The sequence below is a fragment of the Physella acuta genome, unplaced genomic scaffold (assembly GCF_028476545.2).
Source record: "Physella acuta isolate Inbredline_101_S28 unplaced genomic scaffold, ASM2847654v3 ptg000237l, whole genome shotgun sequence".
Classification (NCBI taxonomy): Eukaryota; Metazoa; Mollusca; class Gastropoda; family Physidae; genus Physella; species Physella acuta.
The window spans coordinates 464,766-482,667 of NW_026731756.1; the positions used below are offsets into that span (position 1 = coordinate 464,766).

The following is a 17,902-nucleotide window of genomic DNA, read 5'->3' on the forward strand; positions in this document are numbered from 1 at the left end:
CTTTAGCCCTAGTGGTCCATTGGCAGAATTTATGTTACTTGAGCTTGGCATATGAAGGGATAGTCAGCACTACACCCAGCCGCCTTATCTTTCCCTAGGTACCCATCAGAGCTGGGTGGATTCAAGTACGTTCCACTGACTTTAACCCGGATTCGAACTCGATACTTTTGAGTTTGCAGTCTAGCGCTCTAACGCTAGGCCACGCCGAGCCAAAAAAAAAATTTTGTGTACTTGTGTACAGCACTAATTAATAAATGCGTACCAAAACATCGTGTATACGGATATATCTCAAGCTCAAAATTTAATCAAAACCACAAAGGTCAAAGTCAAGTGAATTCATTGACTTGACGAAAACAGGAAAACAATTAGCCACGGAAAGAAAAACATGTTATAGTCCTGTCCTTACTACGATGTATCGCTGTCATTGGAAGTGAGCACTTAAGGCTAACGTTTGAATTCAGTTGTTGGTCCTTCATAAATGACGTCACACATTGTTTGTCAAGACTTACCCGTTCTTCAAAACCTTCCCCACCTTCCCCCCCCCCACCCCTCCTTATGGGTTCAAAAGGCACACACACTCAAATTTACTAATTTAGGATTTTTTTATAGGGGAAGAGGTATTACAAAATTATATTCATTCACAGGCTTCAAGTGGGCGATTCGTAAAATTGTGCAATTCGAATCTTTGTATTTTTGCTTTCTCTGACCTATAGAAAATCGGGAAAACACATTGAAACTATTCTAGATCTAGATGATGAAATCTATTGGCCGACGAAAACTACTAGAATCTATCGTTAAAGAGAAGCGGTGAGTAAGTTTTTGTGTTTTGTTCAATGGTATGTTCGTCTGTCTGTCTGTCTGTCTGTCTGTCTGTCTGTCTGTCTGTCTGTCTGTCTGTCTGTCTGTCTGTCTGTCTGTCTGTCTGTCTGTCTGTCTGTCTGTCTGTCTGTCTGTCTGTCTGTCTGTCTGTCTGTCTGTCTGTCTGTCTGTCTGTCTGTCTGTCTGTCTGTCTGTCTGTCTGTCTGTCTGTCTGTCTGTCTGTCTGTCTGTCTGTCTGTCTGTCTGTCTGTCTGTCTGTCTGTCTGTCTGTCTGTCTGTCTGTCTGTCTGTCTGTCTGTCTGTCTGTCTGTCTGTCTGTCTGTCTGTCTGTCTGTCTGTCTGTCTGTCTGTCTGTCTGTCTGTCTGTCTGTCTGTCTGTCTGTCTGTCTGTCTGTCTGTCTGTCTGTCTGTCTGTCTGTCTGTCTGTCTGTCTGTCTGTCTGTCTGTCTGTCTGTCTGTCTGTCTGTCTGTCTGTCTGTCTGTCTGTCTGTCTGTCTGTCTGTCTGTCTGTCTGTCTGTCTGTCTGTCTGTCTGTCTGTCTGTCTGTCTGTCTGTCTGTCTGTCTGTCTGTCTGTCTGTCTGTCTGTCTGTCTGTCTGTCTGTCTGTCTGTCTGTCTGTCTGTCTGTCTGTCTGTCTGTCTGTCTGTCGGTCTGTCTGTCTGTCTGTCTGTCTGTCGGTCTGTCGGTCTGTCGGTCTGTCGGTCTGTCGGTCAGTCTGTCTGGCGGTCTGTTTGGCGGTCTGTCTGTCGGTCTGTGTTGTAGGGAATACGCGAATTTGTTTTGAACGTGCTTGCGTGCTTACAAAAACACTCTACGTCACCAAGAACATTTTGTTTTGGGTAAAGTTTGCCAATTTAACAACATAAAATTTGAGATTGTTGGCAAAGATTGTCAAGTTAACACGCTGACCACACATTGTTACATCAACACAATCACAATCACAACAAACCTTGTCACATCACTACACTGAGCACACAGTATCACGTGAACACACAGTATCACGTGAACACACAGTATCACGTGAACACACAGTATCACGTGAACACACAGTATCACGTGAACACACAGTATCACGTGAACACACTGACCACTGAGTATCACGTGAACACACTGACCACTTAGTATCACGTGACCACACAGTATCACGTGACCAAACAGTATCACGTGAACACACGTGACCAAACAGTATCACGTGAACACACTGCCCACACAGTATCACGTGAACACACTGACCACACAATATCACGTGAACACACGTGACCACACAGTATCACGTGGACACACTGACCACGCAGTATCACGTGAACACACTGACCACACAGTATCACGTGAACACACTGACCACACAGTATCACGTGAACACACTGACCACACAGTATCACGTGAACACACGTGACCAAACAGTATCACGTGAACACACTGACCACACAGTATCACGTGAACACACTGACCACACAGTATCACGTGAACACACGTGACCACACAGTATCACGTGAACACGCGTGACCACACAGTATCACGTGAATACACTGACCACACAGTATCACGTGAACACACTGACCACACAGTATCACGTGAACACACTGACCACACAGTATCACGTGAACACACTGACCACACAGTATCACGTGAACACACTGACCAAACAGTTTCACGTGAACACACTGACCACACAGTATCATGTGACCACACAGTATCACGTGAACTCACTGACCACACAGTATCACGTGAACACACTGACCACACAGTATCACGTGACCACACAGTATCACGTGAACACACAGTATCACTTGAACACACTGACCACACAGTTAACCAAGCACCTACTGCACCAGCACGGAACTGCACCGCACGCCTACCCGGCATAAAACGGTTTGAGGGCGGAGCTAATTCGTCAGTTCTGACAAGACTCATGTACTGCCAGTACAGTCTCAGCACCGTGACGGAATAACAGGCTGTGGGGGAACTTGTTCTGTGTGGACAGGTGAGTGTGTGGGAGATCTTCTGCCGTGTGGACAGCTGTGTGTGTGGGAGACGTTCTGTTGTGTGTGGGAGTGTGTGGAAGACTTTCTGCTGTGTGGACAGGTGAGTGTGTGGTAGACCTGCTGTGTGGGGGAGTGTGTGGAATACCTTCTGTTGTGTGGACAGGTGAGTGTGTGGGAGATCTTTTTCTGTGTGGAGAGGTGTGTGGGAGAACAAGTGCTTTGTGGACAGGTGGGTGTGTGGGAGAACTTCTGTTGTGTGGAGAATTGTGTGAGAGACCTTCTGCTGTGTGGGCTGGTGTGTGGGAGACCTTCTGTTGTGTGGAGAATTGTGTGAGAGACCTTCTGTTGTGTGGAGAATTGTGTGAGAGATCTTTTATCTGTGGATGGTCAAAGATAGTTCAGCAAGTTTGAGTTCTAATTATAGGCTTTTATGTAATGTTGGTCTAGGCTAGAGGCCATTAATGTAAAAGTATGATTTTAAGCAAGCAGTATCGGCCTAAGAATGCTTATCTAAGAATTGTTGAATATTTGCATACATTAATGGGTGTTTAAATTCTATATTTTGAATACGTTAAGCCTCCGATCAATATCATTATTATAGATTTTGAGCTATTGTAACGGTTAGTTTTGTAATACTCTCTAAGCTATAGTTTGATTAGGCTTCAAACTGTATGCAATATTGCTTAATCTTAAGGGGCGTAGCGAGGGGGGGTGGGGGGTGCGGACCGCACCGGGTGACACCTTTTAGGGGGGTGACACCAAAGCAAAAAATAGCAAAATATATAGAGAAAACTTGAGGGGGGGGGTGCAAATCAAAAACTTGAGGGGGGGTGCAAATCGAAAGTTTGAGGGGGGTGGGTGCAAACCGAAAACTTGAAAGTTTGTCCCCGGGAAGGGTCGCAACGCCTCTGGGGGGGGGGGTGGGTGACACCATTAAGTGCCGCACCGGGTGACACCCGACCTCGCTACGCCACTGAGCTCACGTATTCGATTTTTATATCTCTAAATTATAAGTGTAAGTAAATGTTTTCTCAGTTAAAAGTCTAAGTACACACCACATTTGTAATACGTCTCTAACTAAAGCTGGGATCATGAAACTGTTCTGTAATATTTCCTTAATAAACACGGTGAGCTTGCAAAAATTTGTTTCGAGACTTCTAAACAAAAACAACGATCCTACAATTCTTATAATTTGTTAAACCAGATTAAGCAAAAAAAAATTTCTGAACTAAAACTATGCCTCACATATTTAGTTTGGTTTTTTTTCTACTAAACGAGAAAGTAACTCTACACACGACACGTGTGTAAAATAAAATCCTTGCTGTGTTACCCTCTGCATTGATTCTTAAACAGATGGTCTCGTTTCACCTATTTACACGAAGGTTTAAGGAATTTTGTAACAAGAAATGCATGTTTTGATGTGCCTCACAGTGAGTGAAGCATGTGTTAATGCCGTTATGTTTAAGCTGTTTTAAACAAGTATGTTGTGGCACCAGATTTTAAAATACCGGCATGTAAATATTTTTTTTTAATTAATGATAATTGTTTTTCCATTGCATAACTTCTACACATTTAATTAGTTTTTTTTATCCGTCGTGCTGACTTTTGTAATTTTTTTCATTGTGTGATTGTTAGTTTTTTTTTCGGTGTTAGTTTTTTTTTTAAATTTGTGTTAATGTTTTAAGGAGTGTTATATTGTTTTAGTTTTAATTATATATTAGTGAATATGCGTGTGTTATTTTTAGTAGTTTCTTTATTTTATCGGTGATTTATTTTTTTAGGAGTTTCGCAATTTGATGGTGTGGATAGCCGGAATCTACGATATCGTTACCGACCATTTTCGTGTCATCGTTTTGGTGTCATCAGTCTGATGTCATATTTGAATTGTCTTGATGTCATGACCGTTTGATGTCACACTATGTCACAAGCATTCATGTCTTTATATTATCCCACCCCCCCCCCCCCCCCCACCATTCCAATATTTCTAGTTAAGATGGAGAACCTACTTCCACGAACAAACTAATGCGACATCTACACAGCATAAACCATCCTATAACTACCATTAAAAAACCCACTCCCATAATCCTCTTCTTCTCCGCCTTTTTCAGCTCCCAGTGAAGCATAGAACATTTAAATCATACCATGATTTTCTGTCCTGTGCTACAGTTTACTAAACATCAGAGTTCAGAACTAATGTTCCACACTTCTTTAAAACTCTTCTTTAAAACTCTTTCCTTTAATTAATGTTTTCTTAAATTGTTTATCTTTTAAATCTTGATACGCCAGGTGTTTTTTGGGCTACATATTTCTATTGCAATATTCGTGAGCTTGACCAGTGGCGTAGCGAGGTCGGGTGTCACCTGGTTCGGCACTTAATGGTGTCACCCCCCCCCCCCCCCACACACACACACACAGGCGTAGTTACCCTTCCCGGGGACAAACTTTCAAACTTTCAATTTGCACCCCCCCCCATCAAACTTTCGATGTGCATCCCGCCCCCCCCCCGCCCTCAAACTTTCGATTTGCACCCCCCCCCCCAAACTTTCGATTTGCACCCCCCACTTCAAATTATTGTCTCTATATATTTTGCTATGTTTTGCCTTGGTGTCACCCCCCTACATGGTGTCACCCGGTGCGGTCCGCCCCCCCCCCCTCGCTACGCCTCTAAGCTTGACAAATTTTGAAACTACGCATGCAACCGTTTAGTGTGTTGGAACCTTGACAGTCTTCTATTGAGCAAAGCGGATGTGGCCGATTTTACTTGAATGCATTGATTGAATTTTTTGTCACATATTGTATTGAACGTCTAATCTGCGGTAATGCAAATATGACATTTAGTTTTACTTCCCAGTGAAAGGTGAATTCATGCTAGCGCCTACGTATTAAATTGCTTTATTAACGTGGGTGGGGTGGTCGTGTTTAAGAACGGGTGAACTCTAATTCGTTCAGGTCCGGTAGCTAATACATGTTTAGTTAAACTCGGACGTAATGGGCTAAATTGATCACTTAGTTAACAGTTTTATGTTACCAAATACCACCCGTAAATAACATTAACAGAATGTTGTAAACATTATCGTATGTATTTTAAAAGGCCGGGTAACTAATAGAGCTGAGCAGACTCACTAGTTTATTACTCAAAGAACACTTAGCTATTTTCTAGATTTTCTTTTTTAAATGGTGTGTTATGTACGTGGGTTATAATCGTAGTTTTTAAGATTTCGATTGAAAAAAATGCTTTCATACTTAACTATCTTAGATATACCATAACAACTTTCGATATTTTTAAAGTCAACTTGAATTAATTCTTTTTTTAATTTTCTGGTGAAACATTAATTTTATTGAATGCTATTTTAAGAGTTCATCCAGTAGATTTAAACTCATTCCACAAGTTTCTCTTTTGTGGTGATACTATCTGTGTCAAAACTGCATTTAAATCATGCAACTGTTTTTTGGAAATTTAAGACTTGTGTCTAAGCTGATTCATTGTTAGTATTGCAGGATTCTTTTTACTTTCTCGTATATACGAAGTATAGAGAAAGTCTTGTAATCGTGCAAAAAAAAAAAATCGAGATTTTTGCAAATCTCAACGTTTTGCATCTCACTGATACGGAAAAACATAATTTTGCAATCTTGTCCGTATGTCTGTGTGTCTGTGTGTGTGTCTGTGTGTGTGTGTGTCCGTGTGTAAACACGATAACTTGAGTACCGTTACAGCTAGGTTGATGAAATTTCATATATAAGTATTTTATCAAAATCGTAGATCCGTATCAACTTTTGAGCGATTTCCGATAACCGGAAGTGGTACTTTTCCTACTTTGAATTTTTCAAAAGCCTATAACTTGAGTACTATTTCAGATAGATAAATGAAATTTCATACGTAAGTAAAAGATCTAATTCTCTACCTTCTATTAAATTTTGAGTCATTTCCGTTGACTGGAAGTAGTACTTTACGCTACTTCCGATTTCTCAAAAAACTAATGTAAATTTTAAAAGTAATAATAATATTGCGCACTATTATGCGCTTTTTTATTTCGCGTTCACTTGGTGTGCAATTAATTTGTCTACGAGATTTTATTCTATTTTTAAAACTTTAAGTATTTAAAATGGATTAAAAATCATGTCTATAGCCCGAGTTCCCATCCCCTATTATTTTATATAAGAATATTCGAGAAAGTTTAGGGGAGATCACTCCCGGTTTATTTTAAATTACATAATATCTCTCTATACATAAGAAGTGGATTATCTCGCCTCTTATCTTTCTGGTAGATTATCTCCCATTGTTCAAGAATTGGGGTTTATCGCCCTTGGTGTGTGACGTATTGATTATAATCGGCGCATTGTACGCATTTTAACGTTACACGTGATGTATCTCCTTTTAAAAATTTTGCTTGCAAATTATCTCCCTCTCTTGTGAATTTGCTCCCTTTGTGAATTATCTCGCTAATGTACTATACTTCAGGTGTGGCGAAAAAAAAATTTACTTCGTGAATTATTTCTCCTTTTTAATACTTTCCCTAACGTTCCTCTCCTTTTTTCTGAATTATCTCCTTCTTTTTTTCATGCCTGGTGTTTGAATTATCTCCCTTAGTGAGTGAATTCTCCCCCTTGATGTGTGGAACAAATTCGTGGTGCCGCTGACATAACTCTGTGATTAGCCTACATTTTGGGCCGTCCTCTTGAACGTCCGTATCGAGTCACGTCCCTTGTTTTCTGTACCGACCATGAAATTATCCGTCCTGTATTTGGACTGTGGTGAGACGCCTTGTTTGGGCGCTCTAACCCTATACTAGGACAGTTCTGGTCTATATATAGTTCAGTCCTATGACATCATAGCTGTGTACTCTTCAATTAGCAGTACAAGCTAGCCGAGCAATGTTACCAACAGGGTGGTGTGTTAAGAACAGAATTTCTTCCAGGCATTTTTATTCCAGAAAATCTACCCCCCCCCCCCCCCCCGAACGAAATGGAACTTAACTTATATAGAAAACATACTTTTACCAGTGTCTACCCCCCCCCCCCCCGGAAAATGTTGTCCTTCCCTTTCCCCCCCCCCCCCCCCCCCCCCCCCCCCGAGAAACACTAGTTATGAATTAATATTAGATAGATTATTACGATGTAAATAAGAGCAGGTTTCAGAGTTTCTTCCAGGCACCCCCCCCCCCCCCCGAACGAAATGAAATTATATAATTTATAATAGAAAATATATACTTTTAACAGTGTCCGCCCCCCCCCCGAAGAAAGACTACCGCCCCCCCCCCCCCCCCGAAAATTTCAAGTGCCCCCCCCCCCCCCGGAGAAAAAAGTCTGGAAGAAACACTGGCAGGTTTAGAGTAGCGTCCTTTTTCTTTATATTTATCAATCTTTAACTATAGTCTGTGTTGTGTTTCACTAAACGTCAAAAATGCATACAATTTCTGTAGCGTAGTAACTATGGTGCGGGGAGGGGGGGTGGCATTATTGAAGTTAGGACTTAGTTTGGGGGGGGGTGGATAAAAGACGGGGGAAGGTTAGTAGAACCAGTTGTATATTTCAGCCATCGTTCAGCCATCGCTCAGTTATCGTAGTAGTCATACTCACAAACTCTTGTAGTTATCGTCAAGCATCGTTATCGTCCGGTCATCGCATCAGATTGTTATTGCTAATGTGTTCCCAAGTGCAGTGAGGAACCGAGAATATAAACTTTGTGCTGATAAGATGATTGTAGGTACCATGTATAGACGAGACCAAATATCCTGCATATCTTCCAGTAAGTGTACAAAGGTAAACAATAGCCTTCAGTTGTGGGGGGGAGGGGTGGAGGGTAGAAGTTGCGGTAAGGTTTGTCACAAGCTAGGGTGAAATTTTCATTTGAATTTGAGCAAGAGAATAATTTCTTTGATACGGTGGGTAAAAAATAGCGAACTCTACATTCTTAAAAGTTTATATAACATTTTCGACAAAGTCGACCACTATTTGTGACACCCAACATAAAACAAGTCTTTGGATAAGGTTGTGTACTTCAAACATTACTCCACCCAGTTCAACGCCCTCTACTTCCCCCCCCCCCCCCCCCCCCACCTCGCCTTAACGCAACTACACAAACCCATCTTTCACTCACACGTTTCAAGTACTCAGCTAATTGATGTACCACCGCTACATACATAAACCCTCCACACTCAGCCCATCCTGCCGGAAGATATGTTTTTCAGACACCTCGTACTCCTTAAAAAAACATGCCCGCGTCTTCTTCCTGCGTTAATTTATTTTAAAAGTTCAAACGATAAACGGTGGGCGTGTCGAGAAAGTTCAACAAGCGGCTCCATTCACGCGCACACACAAAGCACGTGCGTGTCCCGCTCACGTGCTCATCACTGGGGCTTTAGATTACTCGTCGACTGGGGCGCTAGATTACTCGTCGACTGGGGCGCTAGATTACTCGTCGACTGGGGCGCTAGATTACTCGTCGACTGGGGCGCTAGATTACTCGTCGACTGGGGCGCTAGATTACTCATCGACTGGGGCGCTAGATTACTCGTCGACTGGGGCGCTAGATTCCTCGTCGACTGGGGCGCTAGATTACTCGTCGACTGGGGCGCTAGATTACTCGTCGACTGGGGCGCTAGATTACTCGTCGACTGGGGCGCTAGATTACTCGTCGACTGGGGCGCTAGATTACTCGTCGACTGGGGCGCTAGATTACTCGTCGACTGGGGCGCTAGATTACTCGTCGACTGGGGCGCTAGATTACTCGTCGACTGGGGCGCTAGATTACTCGTCGACTGTGGCGCTAGATTACTCGTCGACTGGGGCGCTAGATTACTCGTCGACTGGGGCGCTAGATTACTCGTCGACTGGGGCGCTAGATTACTCGTCGACTGGGGCGCTAGATTACTCGTCGACTGGGGCGCTAGATTACTCGTCGACTGGGGCGCTAGATTACTCGTCGACTGGGGCGCTAGATTACTCGAGGATTCACAGGGTGAGCGACATTTATCCTGACAACAAGCACCGTTTTAAACACATTCGTGTCATTGATAACCCGTTTAACATCTGCTGTCAATTTATCCCACTTCCGTTTCCGTTATGGATTGGTTATAAATAAATGATTATATAAATATAAATATTTTTTTTTTAATTTATATATGTATTTATGTATTTATTTATGCATTTATCTATTTATTTATTGATATATATATATATATATATATATATATATATATATATATATATATATATATATATATATATATATATAATTAAATATAATTTATTGTTGTATACCATTATATACAGCGTATATATAGGTACATATATATATATATATATATATATATATATATATATATATATATATATATATATATATATATATATCAGCAATGAGCTTGTTTAAATTTTTTTTTCTTTTGCGTCTAATCAATTACAAGATGCTGTATTCTTTAACCACCCACTTTCCTCTATACAGCTTGTTGTCTGTGGAATGAGAATTATCCTCCCCCCCCCCAACCCCCTCACTCTCTTCCCCACTCTCCCCGCCCCCGCCCCCCCCTCTCCCACCCCTTTTCCCATCCTCCACACCTTGCGTACACATGTGAGACGCCATTTATGAACTATCACCCTACCACTCGGCAGCTCGGAGTATGTTTACATAGAGCAACGCTGTGAGGCAACACTAGTTCTAGGCAGATTAGAGCTAACCAACCATTTCCCAGAAGCAACTGCGTATATCCATTATCCAGGGTCTACTTATCAATGGATAACAGGATAGGGGGCGTGGTGGGGAATATGTAATTGTTATCCCGTTACACTGATTTAAGTAAATGTTTATGTGTGGTGTTTTAATGCAAATAAGTTTATCAAAACTTGGCAGATTCTTCTTTGTAAACATTGTAACTCTAGGGGTTCACTTGAGTTAATACGCGCACGTAACTTTTTAAATGCTTAATTTTTAGCGCAATTCCCATACTGGACAATTGCGATTATTAACTCGTCATTTCTGGATGGATGAGTGTCCGCAATGGATGTGTGCCCGCAGCTTTAAGTCGTATCTTCTCCTCAACGAAGCAATATCGAGGACTAGTTCCAAAGCAAATATGTTAAGCAAGTTCCGAGGATGATTGTGGGCCAAAAAAATTCCCGGAATTCCTTCCTGGATTTCCCGGAAAAGACAAAAAACCTCGAAAGAATGCAGTTTTTGGCCCATATCTCGGCAACCAGACCACTTAGCGACTTGAAACATTTACCAATCGATTTCTGCCATAATTTAGAACAATATTGCCGAAGAAAGTTTTCAAAAATATCCTTTCGTTCGGTCACAAAAAATTAATTAAGAAAATTGCGCTTATTAAATTGTCACTAGACTTTTTATTAACTTGTTTTGTTAGGAAAATAATCCAAATGGACAGCTGTTTTTAGCAGCCTTGGATTTTGTACTTAGGGCAATAAATATGGGTGACAGGACAAATGATCTCAGGACAAATGATCTCAGACAAAATATCTCAGACAAAATATTTCACGGACAAATGATCTCAAGACAAATTATCTCAGGACAAATGATCTCAAGGACAAATGATCTCACGGACAAAAGCTACCAGGACAAAATATACCAGGACAAATGATATCATGGACAAATGATCTCATATAAATAATCGTACATACTATTAACATTTTGCTGTGAGATATTTTGTCTGAGATATTTTGTCTGAGATCATTTGTCCAACACACGCAGGACCACCAATCCACCAACACACGTAGGACCACCAATCCACCAACCCACGCAGGACCACCAATCCACCAACCCACGTAGGACCACCAATCCACCAACCCACGCAGGACCACCAATCCACCAATCCACCAACACACGTAGGACCACCAATCCACCAACCCACGTAGGACCACCAATCCACCAACCCACGTAGGACCACCAATCCACCAACCCACGCAGGACCACCAATCCACCAACCCACGTAGGACCACCAATCCACCAACCCACGCAGGACCACCAATCCACCAATCCACCAACACACGTAGGACCACCAATCCACCAATCCACCAACCCACGCAGGACCACCAATCCACCAACCCACGTAGGACCACCAATCCACTAACCCACGCAGGACCACCAATCCACTAATCCACCAACCCACGTAGGACCACAATCCACCAATCCACCAACCCACGTAGGACCATCAATCCACCAACCCACGTAGGACCACCAATCCACCAATCCACCAACACACGTAGGACCACCAATCCACCAACCCACGTAGGACCACCAATCCACCAACCCACGTAGGACCACCAATCCACCAACACACGTAGGACCACCAATCCACCAACCGACGTAGGACCACCAATCCACCAACATACGCAGGACCACCAATCCACCAACACACCTAGGACCACCAATCCACCAACCCACGTAGGACCACTAATCCACCAACCGACGTAGGACCACCAATCCACCAACATACGCAGGACCACCAATCCACCAACACACCTAGGACCACCAATCCACCAACACACGTAGGACCACCAATCCACCAACACACGTAGGACCACCAATCCGCCAACCCACGTAGGACCACCAATCCACCAAACCACACTGGACCACCAATCCACCACTATAGTGCTGGTAAGTAGGTCAATAAACAGTTCTATGGCTCGTGCAGGTCGAACTGTTTGGTGACCTACTTACCCGCCACTATAACCTCACCAACAGACACAGAAGACTGCTCACACCCAGCTACTGCACCCGACGACACAACATACGCGCTAGACAACAAAGAGTTCATCAATTGCTAATGAAACATCCGTCGTACGCATGCGCACTGCAGCACCGCGCATAAACTAAACCCAAAGGTGTAACCACAAACCAATTCACAGCAGAAATTAGTGGCCAGAGGCGTAGCGACCCTTTCCGGCGCCCGGGGACAAACTTTTCAATTTGCACCCCCCCCCCTCAAGATTTCGATTTGCACCCCCCCCCCCTCAAACTTTCGATTTGCACCCCCCCCCCTCAAGATTTCCATTTGCACCCCCCCCCCCTCAAACTTTCGATTTATTTTTCCAACCCCCCCGCCCCCCCCCCCCCCTCGCTACGCTACTGTTAGTGGCAGTTTATGCTAATCAATAACCAAACCCCAAATGGCCAGGCTTAATGCGTAGCCATTTTTTCACATTCACAAAAAAAAGAAACGCAACACTTTTATTTTACATAAAAGGTTGTCTTCCCTTGCTATTTTTTTTTTGTCCTACGCATAAGCCTAGCGTAACACAAAAATCTCTCATTACTACAAGAGTTAATTTATAGAGGGCAAATAAACATTATCTCCCCACTCTTGTTGTGGACGTTGGTACACAAATAACACGGTTGCCGCATTAGTGATGTGCGTCGTTGTCTGTCTATAAGCTCCGGACATTGACATTGACACTGTCAAAGACATACAGGACGGGCAAGCGGAACCAGAACTAACCGGTTTATTTAGTGCAGGCCAGGACCGCACGATATTGCCAACAAAATATCATCAATCGGAGCTCGTAAACAATCCGCCTCCCCCCCCCCCCCCCTCCTCTTCTCCCCTAACCCACAGGTTGCGATGGTAAGAAGGTACTACGTCACACAATAAAGTTCTGGCTTGGGGCTGGTGATGTTTGTTACCCGTTTCTTCCAGACTTCTCTTCGTGGATGGGGGGGGGGCGAAAAACGTTTATCGACCCCCCCCCCCCCCCTCCGAACGAAATAGAATGTATATAGCAAATATATACATTGACCAGTGTCCAACCCGCACCCCCAGCCGGAAATTTTAGTTCCCCCCCCCCTCCAAATTTCAATTGCCCCCACCTGAACGAAAAGTGTCGAAGAAACACTGTTACGGTAGGTTGGGTTGGGCGAGGGGTTTAGGAAATACGATGTGTCCTGTTGTGTGAATGTCCTGTTGTGTGAATGTCCTGTTGAGTGAATGTTGTGTGAGTACACGTTCTTCGAAGAGATGCGTGAAAGAAGTTCTGTCTATGATGGTATATGATGTTGTGACGTAAGATTATGATGGTATGTGATGTAGTGACGTAAGATTATGATGGTATGTGTTGTTGTGACGTAAGATTATGATGCTATGTGATGTTGTGACGTAAGATTATGATGGAATGTGATGTAGTGACGTACGATTATGATGGTATGTGTTGTTGTGACGTAAGATTATGATGCTATGTGATGTTGTGACGCAACATTATGATGGTATGTGTTGTTGTGACTTAATAGTATGATGGTATGTGATGTTGTGACATAAGATTATGATGGTATGTGATGCTGTGACGTAAGATTATGATGGTTGGTATGTGATGTTGTGACATAAGATTATGATGATATGTGATGTTGTGACGTAAGATTATGATGGTATATGATGTTGTGACGTAAGATTATGATGGTATGTGATGTAGTGACGTAAGATTATGATGGTATGTGTTGTTGTGACGTAAGATTATGATGCTATGTGATGTTGTGACGTAAGATTATGATGGAATGTGATGTTGTGACGTACGATTTTGATGGTATGTGATGTTGTGACATACGATTATGATGGTATGTGATGCTGTGATGTAAGATTATGATGGTTTGTATGTGATGTTGTGACATAAGATTATGATGATATGTGAAGTTGTGACGTAAGATTATGATGGTATGTGATGTTGTGACGTAAGATTATGATGGAATGTAATGTTGTGACGTACGATTATGATGATATGTGAAGTTGTGACGTAAGATTATGATGGTATGTGATGTTGTGACATAAGATTATGATGATATGTGAAGTTGTGACGTAAGATTATGATGGTTGGTATGTGATGTTGTGACATAAGATTATGATGATATGTGATGTTGTGACGTAAGATTATGATGGTTGGTATGTGATGTTGTGACATAAGATTATGATGATATGTGATGTTGTGACGTAAGATTATGATGGTATGTGTTGTTGTGACGTAAGATTATGATGCTATGTGATGTTGTGACGCAACATTATGATGGTATGTGTTGTTGTGACTTAATAGTATGATGGTATGTGATGTTGTGACATAAGATTATGATGGTATGTGATGCTGTGACGTAAGATTATGATGGTTGGTATGTGATGTTGTGACATAAGATTATGATGATATGTGATGTTGTGACGTAAGATTATGATGGTATATGATGTTGTGACGTAAGATTATGATGGTATGTGATGTAGTGACGTAAGATTATGATGGTATGTGTTGTTGTGACGTAAGATTATGATGCTATGTGATGTTGTGACGTAAGATTATGATGGAATTTGATGTTGTGACGTACGATTTTGATGGTATGTGATGTTGTGACATACGATTATGATGGTATGTGATGCTGTGATGTAAGATTATGATGGTTTGTATGTGATGTTGTGACATAAGATTATGATGATATGTGAAGTTGTGACGTAAGATTATGATGGTATGTGATGTTGTGACGTAAGATTATGATGGAATGTAATGTTGTGACGTACGATTATGATGATATGTGAAGTTGTGACGTAAGATTATGATGGTATGTGATGTTGTGACATAAGATTATGATGATATGTGAAGTTGTGACGTAAGATTATGATGGTTGGTATGTGATGTTGTGACATAAGATTATGATGATATGTGATGTTGTGACGTAAGATTATGATGGTTGGTATGTGATGTTGTGACATAAGATTATGATGATATGTGATGTTGTGACGTAAGATTATGATGGTTGGTATGTGATGTTGTGACATAAGATTATGATGATATGTGATGTTGTGACGTAAGATTATGATGGTTGGTATGTGATGTTGTGACATAAGATTATGATGATATGTGATGTTGTGACGTAAGATTATGATGGTTGGTATGTGATGTTGTGACATAAGATTATGATGATATGTGATGTTGTGACGTAAGATTATGATGGTATGTGATGTTGTGACGTAAGATTATGATGGTATGTGATGTAGTGACGTAAGATTATGATGGTATGTGATGTTGTGACATAAGATTATGATGATATGTGATGTTGTGACGATGTTGGACAGGAGGGTACCAGGTGGGGAACAACAAAAAATCGTCTAACGTGAACTGACTGGAATCATAGTCAACCCCCCACCCCACCCCCTTCCATTTTACTTCCCACCTACTAAGAAAACAGTATTTTAATTTAAATCACTGGTTTATTTGTAATTCTAACATGTTTGCAAATAAAGAAAAAACATGGAATTCGCGATTAATGTTGGCTATCTCTAAAACAAAAGCAAGAAATTTGCAGAATCGTGTAGATATTTGGTATTACCTGGATCACCCCTAGCTTGACGTTTAGAACTACGATTACCATACAGTTAGGGAATAAAGTCATGATGAAAGTTTGCGTTTGTAGCGGTGATCAGGTTTAGATGAGCCAATCTAGTTTAAATAAAACAGCTTCGAATACATCCGGATACAGATTTATCATTTAACTTAGTATGTTTTGGGGTCCTGTCTTTGTACGTGAATAAGTACAGAGTGTACACACATACACCCTCAATATAATCTATCTATATATATAATTCTCTTCATGGGGACCATGCAGGACAAGGGGGGGAGGGAGGGCGGGGGGGTATATATTGTTGAATTCACAAAAAAATTAAGAATTGCTGATAAGCAGAAAATAAAACAACTAGATGGCAGCGTGTGCTACGTCGCGGGTCAGCTCGTTAAATTGAAATAGAAGAAGCAAAAAGACGTACATTTAAAAATTCGAGACAGCATATATTAACAAAAAAAATATATGCAAAAGTAAACAACTAAACAATATAATACAAAATAACTAGCATATTACTGAACAGCTGTCGATTTTATTTTGCCAACCGTTGCGCTAATTTTTAAAGTGTTGGTTAATTCTTTTTCTTGTACAGACAAATGCAGACTTCTCTGATGGATGTGATATTTACTGTGGTTGTCGCCCTTTTAGTGCTCCAGATCGGTGAGGTCAGCACTGGTGTTGGAAGTAAGTTGTGTCAGTCTGTCTGTCCATCTGTGTGTGTGTGTGTCCGTCCGTCCGTCTGTCTGTCTGTCTGTCTGTGTTTGTCTGTGTCTGTCTGTCTGTCTGTCTGTCTGTCTGTCTGTCTGTCTGTCTGTCTGTCTGTCTGTCTGTCTGTCTGTCTGTCTGTCTGTCTGTCTGTCTGTCTGTCTGTCTGTCTGTCTGTCTGTCTGTCTGTCTGTCTGTCTGTCTGTCTGTCTGTCTGTCTGTCTGTCTGTCTGTCTGTCTGTCTGTCTGTCTGTCTGTCTGTCTGTCTGTCTGTCTGTCTGTCTGTCTGTCTGTCTGTCTGTCTGTCTGTCTGTCTGTCTGTCTGTCTGTCTGTCTGTCTGTCTGTCCGTCCGTCCGTCTGTCTGTCTGTCTGTGTTTGTCTGTGTCTGTCTGTCTGTCTGTCTGTGTGTCCCCCCCCCGTCCGTCCGTCTGTCTGTCTGTCTGTCTGTCTGTCTGTCTGTCTGTCTGTCTGTCTGTCTGTCTGTGTTTGTCTGTGTCTGTCTGTCTGTCTGTCCGTCTGTCCGTCTGTCCGTCTGTCCGTCTGTCCGTCTGTCCGTCTGTCCTTCTGTCCTTCTGTCCGTCTGTCCGTCCGTCTGTCTGTCTGTCTGCCTGTCTGTCTGTATGTCTGTCTATCCTCTGTCCGTCTGTCTGTCTGTCTGTTCGTCTGTCTGTCTCTCTGTCTGTCTGTCTCTCTGTCTGACTCTATGTCTGTCTGTCAGTCTCTGTGTCAGTCTCTCTGTCTGTCTGTCTGTCATTAGTAATATGTAAGCGTGGCAGTTTTCTACTTTAACTTGGCAAACATGTAGCCAATCTAAACTGTTGGCTTGTCGTAAATTAAAATCACGTGATCTATTTCAGACTGGAACTACGACAAAAGTAGCACTGGGGGTGAGCATTACTATGTTTTGTGACTTTTTGTCTATGAGTAGTTTTCTTGTATCTCCTGGTAAAACATCACGTAATATAATAGCTAAATACACCTGTTTGGGTCTCTTCCTAAATATTAGTAAAGGTATCCTATAGATACTAAAGTGACCTACGCTTTTCTTTTTAGTCATTTAAATAGTAGTCTATA

General features: G+C 42.0%; 1 protein-coding gene across 3 annotated transcripts in view; it reads left to right on the forward strand.

The window, feature by feature from the left end:
* Positions 1–2,665: 2,665 nt before the first annotated feature.
* LOC131938210 (carbonic anhydrase 2) overlaps positions 2,666–17,902 on the forward strand; it is a 35,088-nt gene continuing 19,851 nt past the window's right edge. For 2 of the 3 annotated variants that reach the window (XM_059296134.1, XM_059296132.1), the window contains exons 1-3: positions 2,666–2,803; positions 16,715–16,806; positions 17,686–17,715. In XM_059296134.1, the coding sequence (XP_059152117.1) occupies positions 16,719–16,806; positions 17,686–17,715 (118 nt within the window). In that variant the 5' untranslated portion in view covers positions 2,666–2,803; positions 16,715–16,718. Of the gene's footprint in view, positions 2,804–9,710; positions 9,763–16,714; positions 16,807–17,685; positions 17,716–17,902 lie in introns of those variants that run through there. The other variant, XM_059296133.1, reaches the window with a different exon arrangement.